The sequence below is a fragment of the Sitophilus oryzae genome, unplaced genomic scaffold (genome assembly GCF_002938485.1).
Source record: "Sitophilus oryzae breed Bouriz unplaced genomic scaffold, Soryzae_2.0 scaffold_467_pilon_pilon, whole genome shotgun sequence".
In the NCBI taxonomy this organism is placed as follows: domain Eukaryota; kingdom Metazoa; phylum Arthropoda; class Insecta; order Coleoptera; family Curculionidae; genus Sitophilus; species Sitophilus oryzae.
In genome coordinates this window covers 1,087,823-1,107,997 of record NW_022147048.1, presented here as the reverse complement: position 1 = coordinate 1,107,997, position 20,175 = coordinate 1,087,823, and the positions used below count along the sequence as shown (strand labels likewise).

General features: G+C 32.8%; 1 protein-coding gene across 1 annotated transcript in view; it reads right to left on the bottom strand.

The window, feature by feature from the left end:
* Positions 1-20,175, bottom strand: part of LOC115886104 (neurobeachin-like) — a 350,537-nt gene that overhangs the window by 9,549 nt on the left and 320,813 nt on the right. Inside the window, exons 8-10 of the mRNA XM_030905158.1 lie at positions 19,788-19,907; positions 17,779-17,925; positions 6,699-6,821 (exon numbers count right to left, since the gene is read on the bottom strand). Of these exons, the coding sequence (XP_030761018.1) occupies positions 6,699-6,821; positions 17,779-17,925; positions 19,788-19,907 (390 nt within the window). The remainder of the gene's footprint in view (positions 1-6,698; positions 6,822-17,778; positions 17,926-19,787; positions 19,908-20,175) is intronic.

Sequence of the window (20,175 nt, the reverse complement as noted above, 5' to 3'; positions counted from 1 at the left end):
AACAGGGATTGAAAACATCAACTTTTCATTAAAGACAAGGCATTGCAGTCTTTAATGTTTAATATAATGTAAAAGTATTTTAAACTACCTATAAATTCTGAAATTGTCACAATTTAATCGCTATATAGTTGCCATTTTTCTGAGCATCTTGAAAACAGCCAAAAATGGACAATTTTTCGACTTTCTTCCATTCATTATACTGACAGTAATTCATTATATTTAGCTAAATTGCTAATTATGGCGGAATGGGACAAATTACGAAATCTCCGTGGGACAATGTTGTTGAAATGATAAGATTTTATGGCTTTACCGTAACAAGAGGGCTGTAATATTGCAAGTAATAAAATGTTCTCTTGTAATGGGGTTTTTATTACCTTAATTAGAGCATTTGTCTAGAAACCAGGTGATTTTCGACGTAATAATTTTCAACTTAATTCTTACAATTCACAAACAACAATCTAACTATAATAAATTAATAAAAAAATATAACTATCATTAAATATCTTTTCAGTTTTTTTATCATCGCATTATTTAACTAGGCTTCTAAACCGTAATCAAATTAAAATACTACATCAAAAGGTAGTTTAAAGATATATAGGTTGCAACATAAAACAGTAAATCACCACAATAAGTTTCTAAGCATCTGCTGATTTTCTAATTATCTGACGATGATGCTAACATGGTTAGCGAAACGCGCGTCCAGTGTAAAAGTAAAAGTGTTTTGGTGTATTGTGGTGATTTAGTGTTTTATTTTGCTGTGTAAGACCAAAGGTTCCAACCCCTAACTGTAATAATAATAGTGCATTAGAAGTTTTTAGAGAACTACAATATCGACATCGGAGATTTTTTGCACATCATTATTTCAAAGTGAGATCAATTAATTAAAGTTATCTAATCAGTTAATTAACCGCAGGCACGGCTATCATAGAGGAATACACAAAACTGTTTAACATTATATTACAACATAAGAAAATACCAGAAGAATGGAAACAAAGTATAACAATACCCATTTTTAAAAAGGGAGATAAAACAGACCCAGCAAACTATAGAGGAATAACATTACTGAGCACCTCGCTAAAACTTCTGACTAAGATCATTGCGGACAAAATCTCCTCAATAGTGCCAATAAGCGAGGAACAACAAGGATTCCGAAGAACCGATCAACTACCGATGCACTATTCATACTCAGGCAACTAGTTGAAAAATCCTTAGAATATAACTCTCCAGCCTACCTATGTTTTATAGATTTAACAAAGGCCTTTGATAGAGTCCAACTAAAAAACATCATCACCATCTTGGAAAGCAGTAATGTCTCGAAAGAACTCACAGAACTTATCAAGGACTTAAACACAAACACAACAACCCAAATAAGAACAAACTTTACCTTAACGCAGCATCTTCGAACTACAACTGGTATTCGGCAAGGCGACAGTCTCAGCCCTCTGTTATTCAACACAATCATGGATCAAGTAATAAAAACCGTCAAGAATACTGGATTAGGATATCGAATGGGAATGCATAAAGTAAACATATTATGATATGCCGATGACGCAGTACTTATTGCAGAGTCAGAGGACGACCTCCAAAGAATGCTACAAGCTTTTAACAGACAGGCAGAAAAACAAATTTCCACAAATAAGACCAAATGCATGACCATTACAAAGAAGCCTCTACGGTGCAAATTGGTAATAAAAAACAAAACTATTGATCAGATAATGTCATTCGAATACCTCGGATGCAAAATTACAAGCTCAGGATTCCTGGAAGAAGAAGTAAGGAAACAAGCCAATAAAGCTGCCGCAATATCAGGACATCTTAAATATCCCATATGGAAAAACAAACATTTGAGTACAGAATGTAAGTCAAGAATATATAAAACCTGCATACGACCAGTGATGACATATGGTGCGGAAACCAGAGCTCAAACAGTAACAAAGAGAATCCTACGAACTACTGAAATGAAGACCTTAAGAATGATAACTGGATACAGATTGAGGGACAGACAGAGAAATGTAGACATAAGAGAAAAGTGCCAAACAAACGACGTTGTCAGATGGATAAGGCAGAGAAGAAGAGAATGGAACCAGCATGTCAATAGAATGGGCCCCGACAGAAAGGCCATAATAATTCGCAACAACGTACCCCATGGCAGAAGACCTACTGGACGACCACCTAAACATTGGCAAGACAGTTGGCAGTCAACCTCGCAAGAGTTGCTTAGACGAGGAGGAAACCGGAACTAAACAGGCGATACGGCTTCTAAAAGAAGAAGAAGAAGAGATCAATTAAAAATATCTTCAATATAGCGGTACTTGCGGAAATGCCGGAAGTTGACAGCAACTTTCTTATTTTAAATGGGTGCCACCATTTTTTATTATATACTTAAGTTCTCTGTAGGATTTTATGTCAATTTTGATATCAAACACTCTATATCTAACATTAACCGTTTTTGAGAAAAAAATATTTAAAATTAAAAAAAAAACTGTCTGCCATCAAAATATGAATAGCCTAAACGCCAAATTTAGTGATTACGTCAGTCACTGTGACATAAAGAGCAGATATATGGCTATCTATTTCAAAAATTGACACAATAACCTATTGGATGAGTCTCTATTTAGAGACTGAGAAAAGAATAAAATGAAAAATAAATAGATGAGATCAATGTGTTGCGGACAGATTGCTCTAGACTTGTTTATTCGGTGCGGCCAACGCAAAAAAGACGCTAAGCAAACTTTATCCTATGATGTATGTTTAAGTATTTGTTTATTAACAAGAAAGCGTATCGGTTTTTTGTTACAAAGTACTGATTGGCACTTCGATTTTGCGCCCCCAAAATGTTGCGCCTACGTGCGTGCACGCACTGCACGCTCGCCAGGAACGGCCCTGTATTTTACACTACGTATTGTAGTGAATGGGAGTATAAGCCATAATGTTTTCCTTTGACCTTGGTTAATAAAAATTTTAACAATAAACAAAATCGTGGATATCTTTGATGTTAAATTAGTCTCGTATGCTCCTACTTGATTATCTTCTCTAAGCATTTTATTGATCTAAAAATATTCATTTCTACATTACTCATTAATTACAGTTGTTTTAATCTTTCTGTGTACTTGTTCCTTATTACATTTAGGACTGGAGAATATAAGCTAGAGATCAAAAGAGGATGACAATATATCTGAAAATGTCGCAGTGGAATAGGCCGATAACTATCTCAAAAATCTGATCTACTTTATACAAATTGTATTTCAAGCAGATTAAAGATGTAATATCTTTCAGGTCCATGCAAGCACCTAAACGTAAAAATGGCATATAAAAATATTTTGATAGACTGGCTTTATTTATTTTTTCGCAAACATAAACTAAATCACCATAAAATTTTTAAACTGTTGAATCAATATGCATATGAAAATATAATCTTCCTCCGGTTGATCGTTAAATCAAAGCAGATCCAATTTACGGTGCCGCATAATTCTGGTGTAGGAGATTTTCATGCAAATAGTCCCCTGACCAACAAAAACAACAGTCTCTAATCAATATTGGAAAAATACAATACTGTGGTGCATATTAAAACTGTGATGAAAAAAGACCTTTTCATGCAGAGGACAAATGCAAACGTTTGTTAAGCAATAGTTAATCAAAAAGCCAGAGAGAAACAATGATAATCGCACTAACTATAAAACTGAATGCTAATAACACAAGCACGATTCATTGAAATCATAAAAGCTGCATAATCTTGCAGTTTTGGATTCGCATTTATTTACTAAATTTTTTAAAAAATTATATGAACTCAAAAAATATTAAAATGACTAAATATTATACTACTACAATATAAAGTCGTCACTACTATTCTACTTTTTGTGAAAGTTAACTCCTCTTGACATTGACTTTTGTATTTCATATTCATATTCAGGAACTCTGTCGTTTCTAAAAATATAAATTCACTGAAGAATGATTCACATTAAGTTACCAATACAAAATAAATTTTGCGGCGCAGCAACACCAGTCACAAGAATGGCTAGAAAATAATGGGTGACCAACAAATCTCTAGAATAGTGAAGAAATTCACCAGGACATGGACGGGCAAAACAATCAGGATATTCACCAAAATTCACGGCAGTCTTAATAAGCCAAAAGACCGTTAAAGCTGTGGTGGGCCTACCAACAAAATATTTTAAGGTTAATTAAAAACATATAAAGCTGATGTGGTTGGCAGATGAAACCATGTGCCGATTTTAGCATTATTTTAGGCTCATTAGCATATTTGGAAAAAGCATTTTTTATGAATAATTTGATACCACACACTTCCCATACAGCACGTCCAAATGAAATTACGTTTCTACAAGGGAGACACATGAGACACAAAATATGTTAAAGTGAACCTAAGTGTTCATCTAGTTCTAACATATACATATGAGATACACGCAAGTTTATATTGATAGAATTGTGTGATACAGTGTTTACTAGTTGTATACCGTATGCACTCAAGATTCTAAAGAGTTTTTTGTAACGTAACAAATAATTATTAAAATGATGAAATCTGACGTCGGTATATGAGACATACAATGTATATGTCATATGTATGTGTGATACTTCGTATCATAGTTGTGCCTATAGTACACACCTTGTAAAAATGTGACGTACACACATAATATAAATTTCTATATAGACACTTTGTAATAGTGTACTGTTGTGTCTACATTCTAGCCTGAAATGAAGGTGTGCGCACGCGCGGATAGCCTCAGCGTAGACACACCAACCAAATGTATCTTATGTGTTCTCTCTCCTTTCTTCTTTCTAGGAGTGGTATGTGTTAGCAGCCATTATTGTTTTATCATTCGGAAGCTCTATATAAATGTTCTGTTTGTGTGTAGTTTAAAAGAGATTTTAAGGTAAGCAAAAGTTTTTAATTACCTTGTTACACCTTCCTAAGAGTATTATTAATATTATAGCAGCTCTTCCCTTACTCGATATCCAATTTACCAAATTTTTACTCCAATGAATGAAAACTCCAAATATTCTTGTATAATGATAAAGAGGTAGCTCTGCAATATATTTTTTTTTAATTTGGAAATAATAAAAATCTAAATGGACCAGAGAAAGAAAGATTTAAACACTTCAAAAGAACTTCTTACACTGATATTCGGTAAGTTATTGATGGATCAATATACAGGTATGTTTAATATTCAATAATCAGTTTCATATAAAATTTAAGGGTAAGATTGTCAATCTGAGATTGTTAATCTCGACGAATGAGTATGCTAACAAACCAACTGCTTGGAGGAAAAGAAGATAAAGAAAATGACTAAACGAGATCCACCAAATCGTCGCGATATACCAGTGTTTACCATTTTAGTATGTTGTTATACTAGGTACTTATATTTTAATATATTTTGATACAAATTCTGTTCTTTTATGCTGCTTTCTTACTTCTGGTTTCTGCAATGTAAATAATGATTATTATTGTGTTATTTGCGCTAATGCGTTCCATGATATAAATTTTATAAGAATTTTATTTTTAACCACTTAATCCGTTTTATGGAAACATTTAATGCAAAACAAAAATGGAACAATTTTAAGGCTACTTCTCTTGAACTTACGATCGAGATACTTTTGGAAAATACAAAGTTTTGCCTTCCTATTTTGTTCTAAAAAATTTAATTGGTATCATTGAATAAATATTTCTTAAAAAGAACGAAAATTTAGGCATCAAAACTTGTATTATTTCCTAAATTCGTTCATAAGAAGTAGTTTTATCTAGCACAAGATATACATACGAAGCAAAATACATACATATACACGCAGTAGTCACAACTGCAATGTGTAAACAGAGTTTAAACGTAATACACAAGCACTGTGTATCCTACGGCACACTGTGTATCCCTTACTTTGTGTATACGTAAAATGCTATACTGTGGCTACATTGTGAGGCGGACGTTTAACCTTTGTGCATACGTGTTGAACTACAATGTGTAAACGTATCATATTTACATCGGGGGAATTGTGTCACCCTGTGTCTACATCTAATAATGTAAACACATCGTAAATGTGATTTGATGTGCTGTATGGGTTGGTATTTCGAGTCAAATTGTCGTTATCAACCGCATGTTACAATTTCAATTAATAATAATAATAATAATATTCTTCCGGTGAAACCGGAAGCGACCGAAAACAATTGAATATGTCAATCAATCATAATTTATGTCATATACTAACATACGAAATCTCGTTGTTTTATCTGATAAAAAAGTTATAGGTGTGAGCCACTTTTAAGACGTACCCGGTATAAGGCTCAAAAAAATTGAATAGCTGCGGGGATGTCGTAAAGGACAAATACTGTTAGGAGGAAAAAAACTGAAAAAGTCGTAGTAAAACAGGCCTAAAGCCACCTAATTTAAAAAAAATCTAATCTAAAATATAACTGTTGTAATAAATATAATTCAACTGATATAAAGATATAAATATGAAAGGTGGCCAATTATTATTACATCAGGTAGTTTTAAAACAGATAAACTAAAAAATAAGTAAAAATAAACAAGGTTTTTAAAATAAAGACAAGGCGAACAAAAACAATCAACATTTCATGCATGCGGGTACCGTTGAAAATAATAACTAAACCGTTGTGAATGAAACTCTGCAAATAAAAGTAAATCAAAATATAGAAAAATATATGACAGTGAAAAAAAAAAAGATAATCTTACTGTTCGTGCATCAGCTGCGGTAATAATCAGCATGCTTTGGTTTCTATCCGTAATACTGTCACTCACCCTTTTGTGATTGTCTGGCAAATTAATACTGCACTCATTGTCGAATCGAAATTGACTCTGAAATCATACAGAAGAACGAATTAGTAGGCTCTAAATCACTGGCCGTTCAACTGAAAATTACAGTCCAAAAGCTGTATTTAAAATGTTATCAGCTCGTATTATTACACAATTGGGGTCAAGTTTCGTTTAGCCGAAATCTGTTAAAAAAGAAAAAAACAATTTTTTTGTCATTTAGGTACCTCAGGCAGTATATTACTGAAAAAATTTTGCCGCGGAAACGCGTCACCGTTTTTTGAATGCGGTTTAAAAGTAACGAAATGACATACATGAAAAATTAATGTTATTTCATATTTTAGACGTCTTTGTAAATACTAATACGAAAATAAAATTCCGCGGAAATGCGCTGTTGCCATTTTTTTGAATATGGTTCACAAGTAACGAAATGAGATATATAAAAAACTAATATTATTTTATATTGTAGACTTATTTTTAAGCACCGATACAAAAATGAAAATCCGCGGAAATGCCTTGTTTCACCACTATGCAGTGATCTTCTTCCCGACCTTTGACACAGATCAATGAATATTATCTATTCTTATCAACTTAATATCGCTATGGTCAACAAATGCGAAAATTTAAAAACAATTGTCAATAAAGCATAAAAACGACAACTAAACCAAACCAACTAAAACCAAACCGAAAGTATGCAAAATAGTTGAGAATACTATGGAAAACTTAATATTGAAGATTTTCCATTACACCGCCCTTATGATAGATTTCCGCGGAAATAGTTATATAGAAAAGTTATAGCAAATTATTAATCAAACAAAAATATGTAGTTTTTATCTTCCTATCACATTTCGGCACTTCTAAACCCGGAAAAATCAATGAAAATTATTGTGATAAAAATATATTTTCGAATAAAAATTAGATCACATTGTTATATTAAATGTTTTTACGTCATTCTATAATGAAAAAAACTATTAAAAACACCGTAAAGTTTTAAATTTTAGTTAATAATAGAAAAATTAAAAATTCGAGTTTACTCAAAAGCAAAGAATTTCCGCGGCAAAAATCAAATTATGTAGTGCTAGTTTTCTTGTATAGAATCATCCTATAAACCCATATTCTATATAACTGATTTCGGCTAAACGAAACTTGAGCCCACAATTGCTATTCTCACAATTAAATATATGAAAAGCAGACTAATATACTATTTATATATTTCTTCTTTCTGTTTCGATAATCATACAATTTTTTTTCTGGGCATGTTTGAACTTTGCGGCATTTAATCATAAAAAAATTGAGTATCTGATATAAGTCAATAAAAATAACGAGTTCCGTTTTAAAAAATATTGTGCTGGGTGAAATCTATTTAATTTGACAAATAAATAAAGCTGTCTCTCGAAAAATTCTCTTTCGTGTCGATTGCGGATTGAATTGGAGCCAGACATGGCTCAAAACGAAATAAGTAAATTACCAACAGATATTCAGGCTGAGGCGACAAACGCATTATCCGAACTACTTTCATTTAAATGCCGAATAAGTTATGAAAAGAAATACAAAAAATTTCAAAAATGGAAGCAATTAAAAAACGTGCGAGAAGAAATAAAGTTTTTAACCTATCCTCGCTTTTAAAGCATCATTTAATCTACCGTTGTGGTTAAAGTACTATTTTATCTCTTTGAATAAGAAGACTAAGGAAGGAGCATAATGCTATCCATGTATTCATGCATGGTGGGCGGAAAAAGCGCCATAAAAGCACTCTAGGGTGGGGATCCTTGACAGTTCTGTTTGACGATTCATTTGACACATTTGAATTTGATTTGAAATTTTGTGGATTTGTCAGTCTTTACGGAACTTATTTTATGTTATTTATTATTTATTCTACTACTGAGAGTTGTATAAAGGTAGTAAATCTAGATGGAAATTGTGGCAGAACTTAAATTAACAGTGACACTATCGCGATTTATCGAAAAAGACTCTAAAATAGTTGGTTGTGTAGCGTGCGGTAGATCTCGGCAAAAATTGAGTGAAATAATGGAACAACTTTTCGCTAGTAAGTGACTATATAATATACATACGTGTAGTAAACCGATCATTTATGAAATTCACTTAAATTAACTAAATTATATATTTTTCTTGCATTTTAGCTTTTATTTATTACTTGTCAAAGATTAGATGTCAAAGAATTTAGATACGTTAATTTGACTTACCTGCTTCAGTAGCGTATCGGATGTTTGTGTTAATAAATACTTATAACTTATCTATTTTTATTAGAATTATATATTTTTATAACAATTTTAATAACTACCAACATTTATTCACAACGTAAAATAAAACAACAAATTATTGAGTCTACCCCACGTCTACCCTACATCATAGTTTTACATTTTTTAAATAAAATTAGAACGACACTGATAAACCGGAATTTAAGTCGGCCATATTTGAGGCCCATCGCGGTGTACCTAAGATTTTTGATATGCTCCTTCCTTAGTCTTCTTATTCAAAGATTTTATCTACTAATTTTGATAGATATAAGACAATTTTAACAGTTGCTATGGAAAAAATAATAATTAGGTATCTATAAATGTAAAAATATAACAAATCTGTTTCAAACTTTGAGAATACAACAAGTTTCGACGCGCCATCGCCATCGCCACGTCATAGAACTTTCGACGGTTGTTAGATTATGGGCGATAAGAAACTTTGTAAGAGTTCTCTTCATTACCCGAGTTGTCGTTTACTAAATCGAACTTACAAAGTTGAGCAGAACTTTAAGGGCTATAACCGGCAGATATGCGTTAAAACTTTATTTATAATAAAACTGAACTTGTTACGTTTCATAGAATCAAATTATATTCCTTAAGTAAATTGCATAAATAAAAGAAAAAATCTTGATTTTGTATTATAATCAAGTATTACGAATATCCATTCTCAAAGTATTTTCTTGAGAAAATTATGGCATCTTAATTCCCGTCAATAATATCCCAAGGGAGTTACGACTTTATTTATGCTTAACCAAACCAACCCAAGACACGATATAAGATTCAGTTCATAACAATTCAGTAAGAAATAAAATATTTTATACTCTTGAGAAACAAACAACTTGGGAACAATTCTTTGAGACAATCAAGATAAACATTAAATAAATAAACCACTTTATTTCCGACGTATTCATAATGATTTTATTTTATAAAGCTAATTAAACTACTTGTAATTTGAAAATTTAATTTAATTTCTGTAGATTCTTTGAGATTCCCCCCTGCTTTTCAGAGAGACAATAGAGCTAATTACTGGTTTAAATTTTTCGGTCAATAAGTTCACCAATCAAGAACATTTTTCTTTGAATGCTTCATTCCGGTTCTCTATACCTTTTTAAAGGTATAGAAGAAAGAAAAAGAAAGTACGAGAGATGTAAAAGGGAAAAAAGGGGTTAAAATTGCGTTATTAGATTACCGAGAAAATTATAGTTTTAGATGGACAGCTGAGATGGCTACATAAAAAACCTTATCATCGTTACATGGCTAATTTATCTTGTGAAGTATCCTTTTGAGTAGCCATTATGGCTGCCAGCGCGATCCCGGTGCCTACAGCGGGGGCGGCCAATCGAAAGAGTGAATTTTTGACACTAAAAATATTACGAGGCACACGAGGTATAATTGCCAAATAGCTTTTATTTATTATAAGAAACGTGGAGAATTGTTGGCAGACATTTTTCTCGTGGAGGCATGAAATTTTGACAAAAAATATCATCGCCTACATTTATTCCGGTTGGTGGAATGTCATATTTATTTATTTTAAAAGTCGTATGCAAAAGGGCAGAGTCAAAATTTCACCCTTTCGATTGGCCGCCCCCGCTAAAAGGATACTTCAAAATAAAAATTAGCCATGTCACGATGATAAGGTTTTTTATGTAGCCAGCTCGTAGACTATTTCTCGATGGTAAAGAATCTTTTTCAGCAAATATTCCACAAAAATCGAAACAAAAATTTAAATTGCATCATAATGTTCAAACTGTGTGTACCAATTTTGAGCTGAAATACTGATTTCTTGTCTTTATTTTTTGTACATTTTTAATGAGCTGCTAAAAGCCGGTTATTAAAAATAACACGGCCCTTGAAAAACATGCAGACATGATTCATTACTCTTCGTTTAACCAATTAGTTTAATTAATTTAGGTGATTTTTTTGGATTAGTTCCTGAAAGAGGCAGAAAAATTAGAAGATAAATGTAATACCATTAATTGAAGCTTTAAAAAAATGGTCAAATACGAACTTTTATTATTTATAAGATTTTTTTTCATAAACGTGGGACTAAGAACATCATCATTTAGTACAATGAGAGTACTCATCATTTGTGTCAAATAAATCTAGTTTGAATAAATTGCCTGCAATAAAAGAAAAGTTTTGGATTTTTGTCCTCTAGAGCCATATGTTCGAAGCAGCGTGACGGTGGCGGTACGTTATAGTGAGAAGCGCGTAAAGGATGCTTCACGCTATACCGTAACGGGTCCGAGCCGTGCGTCGGTGAAGACACGGCCAAAAATTGTCAAATGTTATTTATACTTATGCATTCATGCTAAGCCGAGCACGGTCCGAGCTTCGCCGGAACGCGTCCGTACACCGTCCAAGAAATGTCGGTGTACATTTTTCCTCGGATCCGCTACGTTCCGGCCCCGTTGCGGCAAACATAAATGAGCCGCCGCGGCTAAATACTTCGTTCGTCTACGGGCCTATAGCGACTGTTTTCTAGCAGTGTTGCCGCACCCAACTTTTAGCGCGTACCACATTATAAACTAAAAATGTACCACTTTGGTACAAATTTTTAAAGCACAACAAAATACATCTGCAAATGACTTTTACCGGTTTGGTCGTTGTGAATTTCTTCATAAATTTCTACATAAAAAAACTTCCTAGAGAAAGACACAAATCGAGACGAAAAACATGAAATAGAAATTCAGAAAACCCAATTATAAGTATGTATAGGTTGAAGAAATGTAAGTAATTCTAATACTACACACGATACTTGGAAAACTTAAATTTTATTCAAAAAAACGCAAATATAGAAGCATGTTAGAAACAGCAAATTTTTAAGTTTTTTTTCGGGTTATTTATTATAGGCAACCCTATAGACATTACAACGTTTATAATACGTCGTTAATTAATGCGGATTGTCTCCGAATGGTATCGGTAAGCGCGTTTAATGCAATATCAACGGCGATAATTATTAAATATCTATTCATTATCGGTGCGCGTGGGAAATAATTATTGTACCGAATCATCCTGGATTTGAAAATGTAGTACCACTGTACCAAATAGAATTAAAAGTATCAAATTTGGTACAAATGTACCACTGCGGCAACACTGTTTTCTAGAATATAATCGGCACGGACATGATCCCCGTTGTCCACTCGGTGTTGCATATATTGAAGGCCCGGACGTGGCTCGGTGTCTACTTTACGGAACGTGCCCGGCTCGGGTACGCTCCGGTGTACCGTGAATCATCCTTAAATCGTCAGATTATTTAAATATACACAGCATGTAATTAATACAGCTTCCTTGAATGTGACGCGCTCGAGTTTTTCTAACGATCAATTCTTTACTAGTCTGATCGGTTGCCATAAACGCACTAGAGGTGGGTAGTTCGTGAACGAACTAGTTCCAATGAACTATTCCGACCTTCCCCTAGGAGATGCAAGACCTTGTCGTTGGTGGGGAAGTGCTTCCTGGTCAAGTGCTGGGGGAATCCCCCCAGCGCCTGGCTTGGTCTAACAAGCATCTCACTCATCGTCTTGTCCCTGGCTGTAGTGTCGTGGCCAGGGAATTGCACCAAGACATAATATAACGATGCCGGACGAGGCTTCCCCTGTCCGTCATACCAGACACCCTCTACTGACTGTGGTCATGTCTCGCATGGGGGGGGGGGGGGGCGTCTTGGCTTAACCGCCTGGACCAAGAGGAGACAACCTCACCAAAACCCTAAATCGTACGATGGCGGGACCAGGTCAAATAACCTAACCTAACCAAGGAACTAGAATTCCCGACTCTAAAACGCATCTCCCTGTATGGTGGTCTCCGCACGGTTCATGTATGGTGAAGGTACTTAACAGGGTACCAGGTTTCTCCCCTTATGTTATTCTGTTGCGATTGAGTAAATTCCAAAATATCCGCTTGGGCTTCCCCATAATTAGAATTAATTAATTAAAAATTATGACATTTATTATTATTATATTCACAATATAATTTCAAGACTCATAATTTGTTCACTATGAAATAGCAAATTGACTCAAGAGCACATTGAGTATACTAAAATAGTCTCCATTATATACTTAAAATCTTCAAAGGATACGAATCCCTAGTATCCTTTGTGTCTGCGTGTGTACGATGGCAACCATATTGGCGTTTACGTTCAATATAATTAATAACCTCAGGCTATATTAGAAATGCCACATACCAACTGGTTGAGAAATCAATTAGGATAATCTGCTTATATAAGGAATAGTTTATTGACATGACGTTAATATACCGTTTCCATTGTGAGTATTTTTTATAACAATCTGATAGATAAATAATATCTATATTTTTGTGGCGGGTTATTCCTTGAAAAGAATTCGGGGTCTGTAGTACAGTCAATCTGGCATCAAAAAAGGTCTCTCCCATCAAATTACCCTCGCCCTCATACTTTGCCAGTCTAAGTCGTCCACTGGAATAGCTTTACTGTCGCAAAGTTTTTAAAAGTAAAGAAAAACCCATCAAATTGATGTGTAACTGTTTTTTACGTTTTACTGTTTACGAGATATATTCAGTATTCATTCCCATATTCCCACAATGTGTATGCAACTTTCATAAAATCAATGACGGTCGATAGGGTACTACAAGTTCGCGGATTACGATGTTCATTAACATTCTCTGATCGTTTTCAGATTCTTTAGGTGCGCTGAAGGTAGCGTTGTAGAGAAATTCAAACAATTTTTTGGATTCTATTTTCTGGCTAAACAGAATATGTTATAGAACAAAAAATAAAGAGAACTCAATTCTCTACAATTTCATTTTTCAGTAGCAAAGCTGTAAAACCCACCGGGACAAAGTTTTTACTCCGCACACGAAAAAAATTGCTTCCTACGTCAAAACCCTCGCATCTATATTGCCAAAAGACATCAGATGATCGACTGGTTAGTGCCTGAATACGGACTAGAGGAAGGACAGGGCCAGTTCGGAAGTAGTTAATTAAGATATAATTTACTTGATTAACTACGTGTAGATTTTCTGCAAAAACTACGTCCTTTTCTTCTTCATTAACGACATGAAATGTTATAACAATAAAAAAACGTTTGATGAAACATCATATAAGGTTCTTACAGTGCCATACTCTATACAGAGCATCGGCTACCTCTCGCATGTACTTGTGATGTGCGTCATTAGTGTTTCACAAGTGTATTTGTGAAACACTGACCAATGCTTTATAAGGCATAAATTATTTATTTAATTAAAGAATTATCAAATTCACATAAAAAAACACAATATAATGGATAAGACAATATTGACAATATATTGATAGATATAAAATACAAAAACTCTAAAAAAATTAAAATAACCAAATTACAAATATAAAATATAATTTTTTAACCACCTAATCTTTTTCAAAACTTTGTAGAACGAGCATTTTTCAACTTGATTTATAATATAATAATATGGTCATAAGTTAATCATTTTCCCCTGTATGAGGGATGTAAATAAGTTTTGGACGCCAATTCTATATTTAAAGCTTTATTTAAAGCCATATTTCCTATCTTTTCTAAAGCTTCAACTCATCTTTAACCTGTTATAACCCCAAACCTACCTCGAATTTTTGATATTTGAAAGTTACAAAAACTACACTATATACGTCGATTAACTACATGTAATGTAGTTTACGTAGTTTTTAAGAGTAACATGTAGTTTTCCGAGCCCTGGACACGATAATAGGCCGAGCGCAGCTGCGTTCTCGAATATTCGCGCAGCAGCCCGCAGCATTGGCAACGTTGTATCTCGTAAACATTAAAATGTAAAAAAATACATATCAATTTGGTAGGTTTTTTTATGCTCTTTAATTTTAACAAATTTTGCAACACCCGGAAAAATGCAAAAACGTACGTTTGGGTGACTTTGGCACCCTCTATCTTTGTCCCCGTAGGTTTTAGAGGTTTCTTAACATAGAAATGAAAATGTAGAGAATTTAATTCTCTTCATTTCTTGTTCCATTAAATCTTCTGTGGGGCCTACACTTTGAATAAGAAGACTAAGGAAGGAGCATATCAAAAATCTTAGGTAAACCGCGATGGGCCTCAAATATGACCGACTTAAATTCCGGTTTATCAGTGTCGTTCTAATTTTATTTAAAAAATGTAAAACTATGATGTAGGGTAGACGTGGGGTAGACTCAATAAATTGTTGTTTTATTTTACGTTGTGAATAAATGTTGGTAGTTATTAAAATTGTTATAAAAATATATAATTCTAATAAAAATAGATAAGTTATAAGTATTTATTAACACAAACATCCGATACGCTACTGAAGCAGGTAAGTCAAATTAACGTATCTAAATTCTTTGACATCTAATCTTTGACAAGTAATAAATAAAAGCTAAAATGCAAGAAAAATATATAATTTAGTTAATTTAAGTGAATTTCATAAATGATCGGTTTACTACACGTATGTATATTATATAGTCACTTACTAGCGAAAAGTTGTTCCATTATATCACTCAATTTTTGCCGAGATCTACCGCACGCTACACAACCAACTATTTTAGAGTCTTTTTCGATAAATCGCGATAGTGTCACTGTTAATTTAAGTTCTGTCACAATTTCCATCTAGATTTACTACCTTTATACAACTATCAGTGGTAGAATAAATAATAAATAACATAAAATCAGCTCCGTAAAGACTGACAGATCCACAAAATTTCAAATCAAATTCAAATGTGTCAAATGAATCGTCAAACAGAACTGTCAAGGATCCCCACCCTAGAGAGCTTTTATGGTGCCTTTTCCGCCCACCATGCATGAATACATGGATAGCATTATGCTCCTTCCTTAGTCTTCTTATTCAAAGGGCCTACAGTTCAACATAACCATTTTTAAATTAAAATATTGATATTTCTGTCAAATTCATTTTTAATTAATAAAAAAATATCGTGTCGCGGACAAGTTTAACAAGACCAGTTAAAGCTTGTTCTCGAGCAGCCCTTCGTGAATATTGATCCTATATTTTTTTGTAATTCAAACACTGACTGGAAAGAATAAAAAATGTTCATTTCAATTTTAAATGAGCAGGACGTATGAGAAAAATGTTTCGGGAGAAACCCTTATAAAATATGTCGTACTTTTAAAGCAACGTTAAAAAAATACAGATTAAAATAAAAATAATTTTGGAGAATAAATTTAAAAATTTTAATATAAAAATGTATAAATGCCAGCTGGTCATCTTAAAAAAAAAAATATTAAAAAATATATATTTTATATATACGTATTATTTTATTCTCGTCTCAGCGACTTGTTATATAATACGGTATGATCGAAAAAAAAACGGCGTCAGCGATGGCTATGAAATTAACATTTACAAGCCAACTGGGCGTAATCTTTTTTTTTTCGATCATACGGTATAAGATAAACGAATAATTTAAATGTGACGTCAAGTTGCAAAAACCGCCTTGTCCAAAAAAATTACCTAATGGCATATTAATAGTGGGCCCTAAAATCTACATATATATTTGCATTTTATTGTCATTATTGTTGCAAATCCAGCATTTTTTCATAGGAATTTTACACAAGTAAATATTACTACTGACGTCATATCCAATTCAAGCCCTTACCTAATTTTAATAAAACAGCATACCCAATAATTCTAAGTTAGGATACAAATATCTTGCTGTATCATGCGCATCATACTGCAACAAAACCCCGCCTTATCCCAATTATATTTGTATTTTTTCTCTTTAAAAATTAAGTATTAATTTTTATTTCTAGAAAAACAAGATAGAAAAAAATGATTCCACTTGAGATGAACAGCCTATTTAAAAATAGACATATTTCTTTAAATTCAAAAGAATGTTATTAAAGGTAAAGTAAATGTTTTCTCATTATTTAACTAGTGTTAACCAAATTATATAGCTAATTTGTCTGCTGTGATATTCTGGGCTAAAAATAAAATCGTTTACTGTCTATTCGTGGCGATGCGATGCTTGTGGTTTAGTATGAGAATAAGGGCCTTGTTGAGTGTACTAACAATTTTCGACCGTGCATGGGCGAATATCTTAGCTCGCAAAAGGGCAAACAAAGACAATAGAATAACTCATAGAATAATTTATAGTCTAAAGATATTGGCACCAAACCTTCAACTTTAGCTTCGAGACTCGCAACAAGAGACCTTAGTACCTGCTGGTGGGGACCTGCTAAACTAACAAAAAAAAGAAACCTTGATATGAGGACAATTTCTATATTATTATCCCTCTTTTATTAAAGTTCAGGATAGCATAGTTAGATTCTCTGGAATAGTGATCAAAGTTTTCCCTGCGGTGCTTTTTTACTTGTGAATTCCAGGCAGAGTACAGCACTCCTTTCATTTAATTTAATAAAATATGTAGGGATATTTACAAATTTAGCGTTTCACTTACATAACCTATTTTCCTCAAATTTCCCAAAATACTGCTTCTGTCGAGGGGCATCCGAGGTAATCACAATAAAAAAATATTTTTAACACACCTTTTCTGGTTCCTTTATTTCATTTAAATTGTTTGTTATACAGTTGGCCAAAATATTACCTCTTTATATTAACTTTGTTGACACACTACACACTCAATGGACACATCTTTCGTAAAATAACTCTTCAAACATTTGCTAAAACAGTTTTTGCGGATTATCTTGAAACAACGTTTGAATAATAATGAATAAGAATTTGAATAAGACGGGTTTTGCAACTTGACGCATCAAATATATATTACTAATAATAATTGTAATCATAACTATCTGTACCTTATATCCTGGACCTAATCTGTGCATAGCACAAATCTGATGAGTTGTCAAGGCTTCGCTGAAGAGATATATCGCCGACATTTGACCACAAAATACCCTTTCTTCATCTAATTCGGGCGTCGCGCCAATGTAGCACTTATCGAATGGCTGAAAAAATAATGGTTTTATCATAAAAAAATTATAAAACAATGAAAATTTTATTATAAAATAGGAAAAATACGACCACACGCAGATATATTCCTAATGAATCACATCATAGTGTTGAACATAAAATGGCTAGTTTAAATTTCTTAGTTCATAGATTACTTAGTTTCCCACTTTCCGACGAAAGATATGAAATAGAAAGAGATTACATTAGGAATGTAGCTGAGTGTAATGGATATTCTCCTTCGCTAGTTGATAAATTAATTAGAAAACGTAGGTATAGGTTAATGATTTCTGAAAATTCGACTTTTCAAGTGGAGAAAGATACGTCTAAATATTTTTCGATACCGTTTGATAGAGAGTTATCCCGTGGTCTAAAAGGAATTTTTAAGAATGTCAATTATAAACTTGTGTATAGTGCTAATAATAAATTACAACAATTATTAGGTAATCCAAAGGATAAAACAGCTCCACTGGAAAGGTCGGGTATTTATGAAATTTCTTGTAAAGATTGTAATCAGAAATATGTTGGGCAAACTAAAAGATCAATATTAACTAGATTTAAAGAACATTTAGCTCAGATAAGATATGGTAGACCGGATAAATCTTGCGTTGCCGAACATATTGTTGATAAAGAACATTGTATAGATCTTAATAATTTAAAATTAATTAAACAAGTCTCAAATTACAGGCAATTAGATGCATATGAAAGCATCAGAATTAATAAATTATGTAAAGATAGTATGAACAGAGACAACGGTCCAATTCCTTCAAGTTCTTTGTTCCTACTACTCTAGTGGCGGAAATCTAACTGTTACGCTCAGTGGGCTCTGACTCGGTTGACTAGATTTTGCCACGCCCACTCGGTGCCCACTGGGCGAGTATATAAACGCTCAACTTGTAGATTGTACTTTAGTATTCTTTTATAATTATTGTGCTTTAGAGATTTTCGAAACCATCAAATATTCTTTTACCTGGTTGTTTTCGTAATGTAAAATCTAGCATAACTTTAGCAAATGTTTGCTATTGAGTATTACTGTATATTTTTATTGTAAACCAAAAAATATTTACTATAGCTAAGTTTAGAGACGCACCTCAAAACTGGCAAACCCATATAATTTTTATATTTTTTTTTCATTCTATTCAGAGCAGCATTTTCTATTGTATAAAGTTACAAAATACCGAGGGTGCCATTTAAAAATCAAAAGTTGTAGTGATTTCCAGTGAAACAGAAAGTGAACGAAAACAATTGAATACGTCAATCAATCCTAATTTATCTCATATACTAACATACCAAATCTAGATTTTTTATCTGCAAAAATAAAAAACTTATAGAGGTTGACACTTTCAAGACGCATCCGGTATATAATTTATTGCAAACTTTAATTCGAATAATAGTTTTAACAAAATGTTCTATTTAATAGCCACACAAAATCTAATATCCAAAGTTAATTTAGCGAAACACAAAACTTTGATAAAGGAGGGTGATTTTACAGTCATTACTGACTAATAATATCCTTTAATTCGGTTTTGTGGGATTGTATAAGGCCGAGGGTGAGAAAGATTATTTATTTAAGTAAATTTAGATTAATTTAGATAGTGGTCTGTTTGGCCGTAGATCTAGTTTGGTATGTAAATAAATTAAGTTATCTGGAATACATTTATAAATCAAATACCACAAAAAAATAGTATTAGTGTCAATAATTTAACTATCTGATTGAAGTTAAGCATGGTTAGGTTTGGTTTTGTTTGGTTTGTAGGTAGTAAGTAGTTCTTGTAAACAAGACAAAAATTTAAACAGCCAAAGAACAATATATATATTGTGATAGAGTAACTATAATTTAAACAAACTATAATTTACTTACATCGTTTGTCGATACGAACCAGGCCATTTCGGTGTTGGATGCTAATTGACCATTTACAAAACATTTTATTTCGCTCTTCGTCCATCTGTTGTAGATATATACCACAGCCAACATGTACCACTGAAACAGGAAACACATTTAAGATAATCATATACTAACAATGTTAATAATAACAATACGGTCAAATTTTAGTCAAAAACTACTTATAATATCTATCTAATGGAATGAAAATAACAATTTAAAATTTTATATAAACGGGCAACTTGATTGGAGTACAATGGTGTCAATATAAGCATAATCAGCATTTCCATCTTAGTCTCATTTTAGATTTGGTCGTCTTCTAGGTCTCTAGTTCCTAAAAACAAAAGCTCTAAAACAAAAATAATTC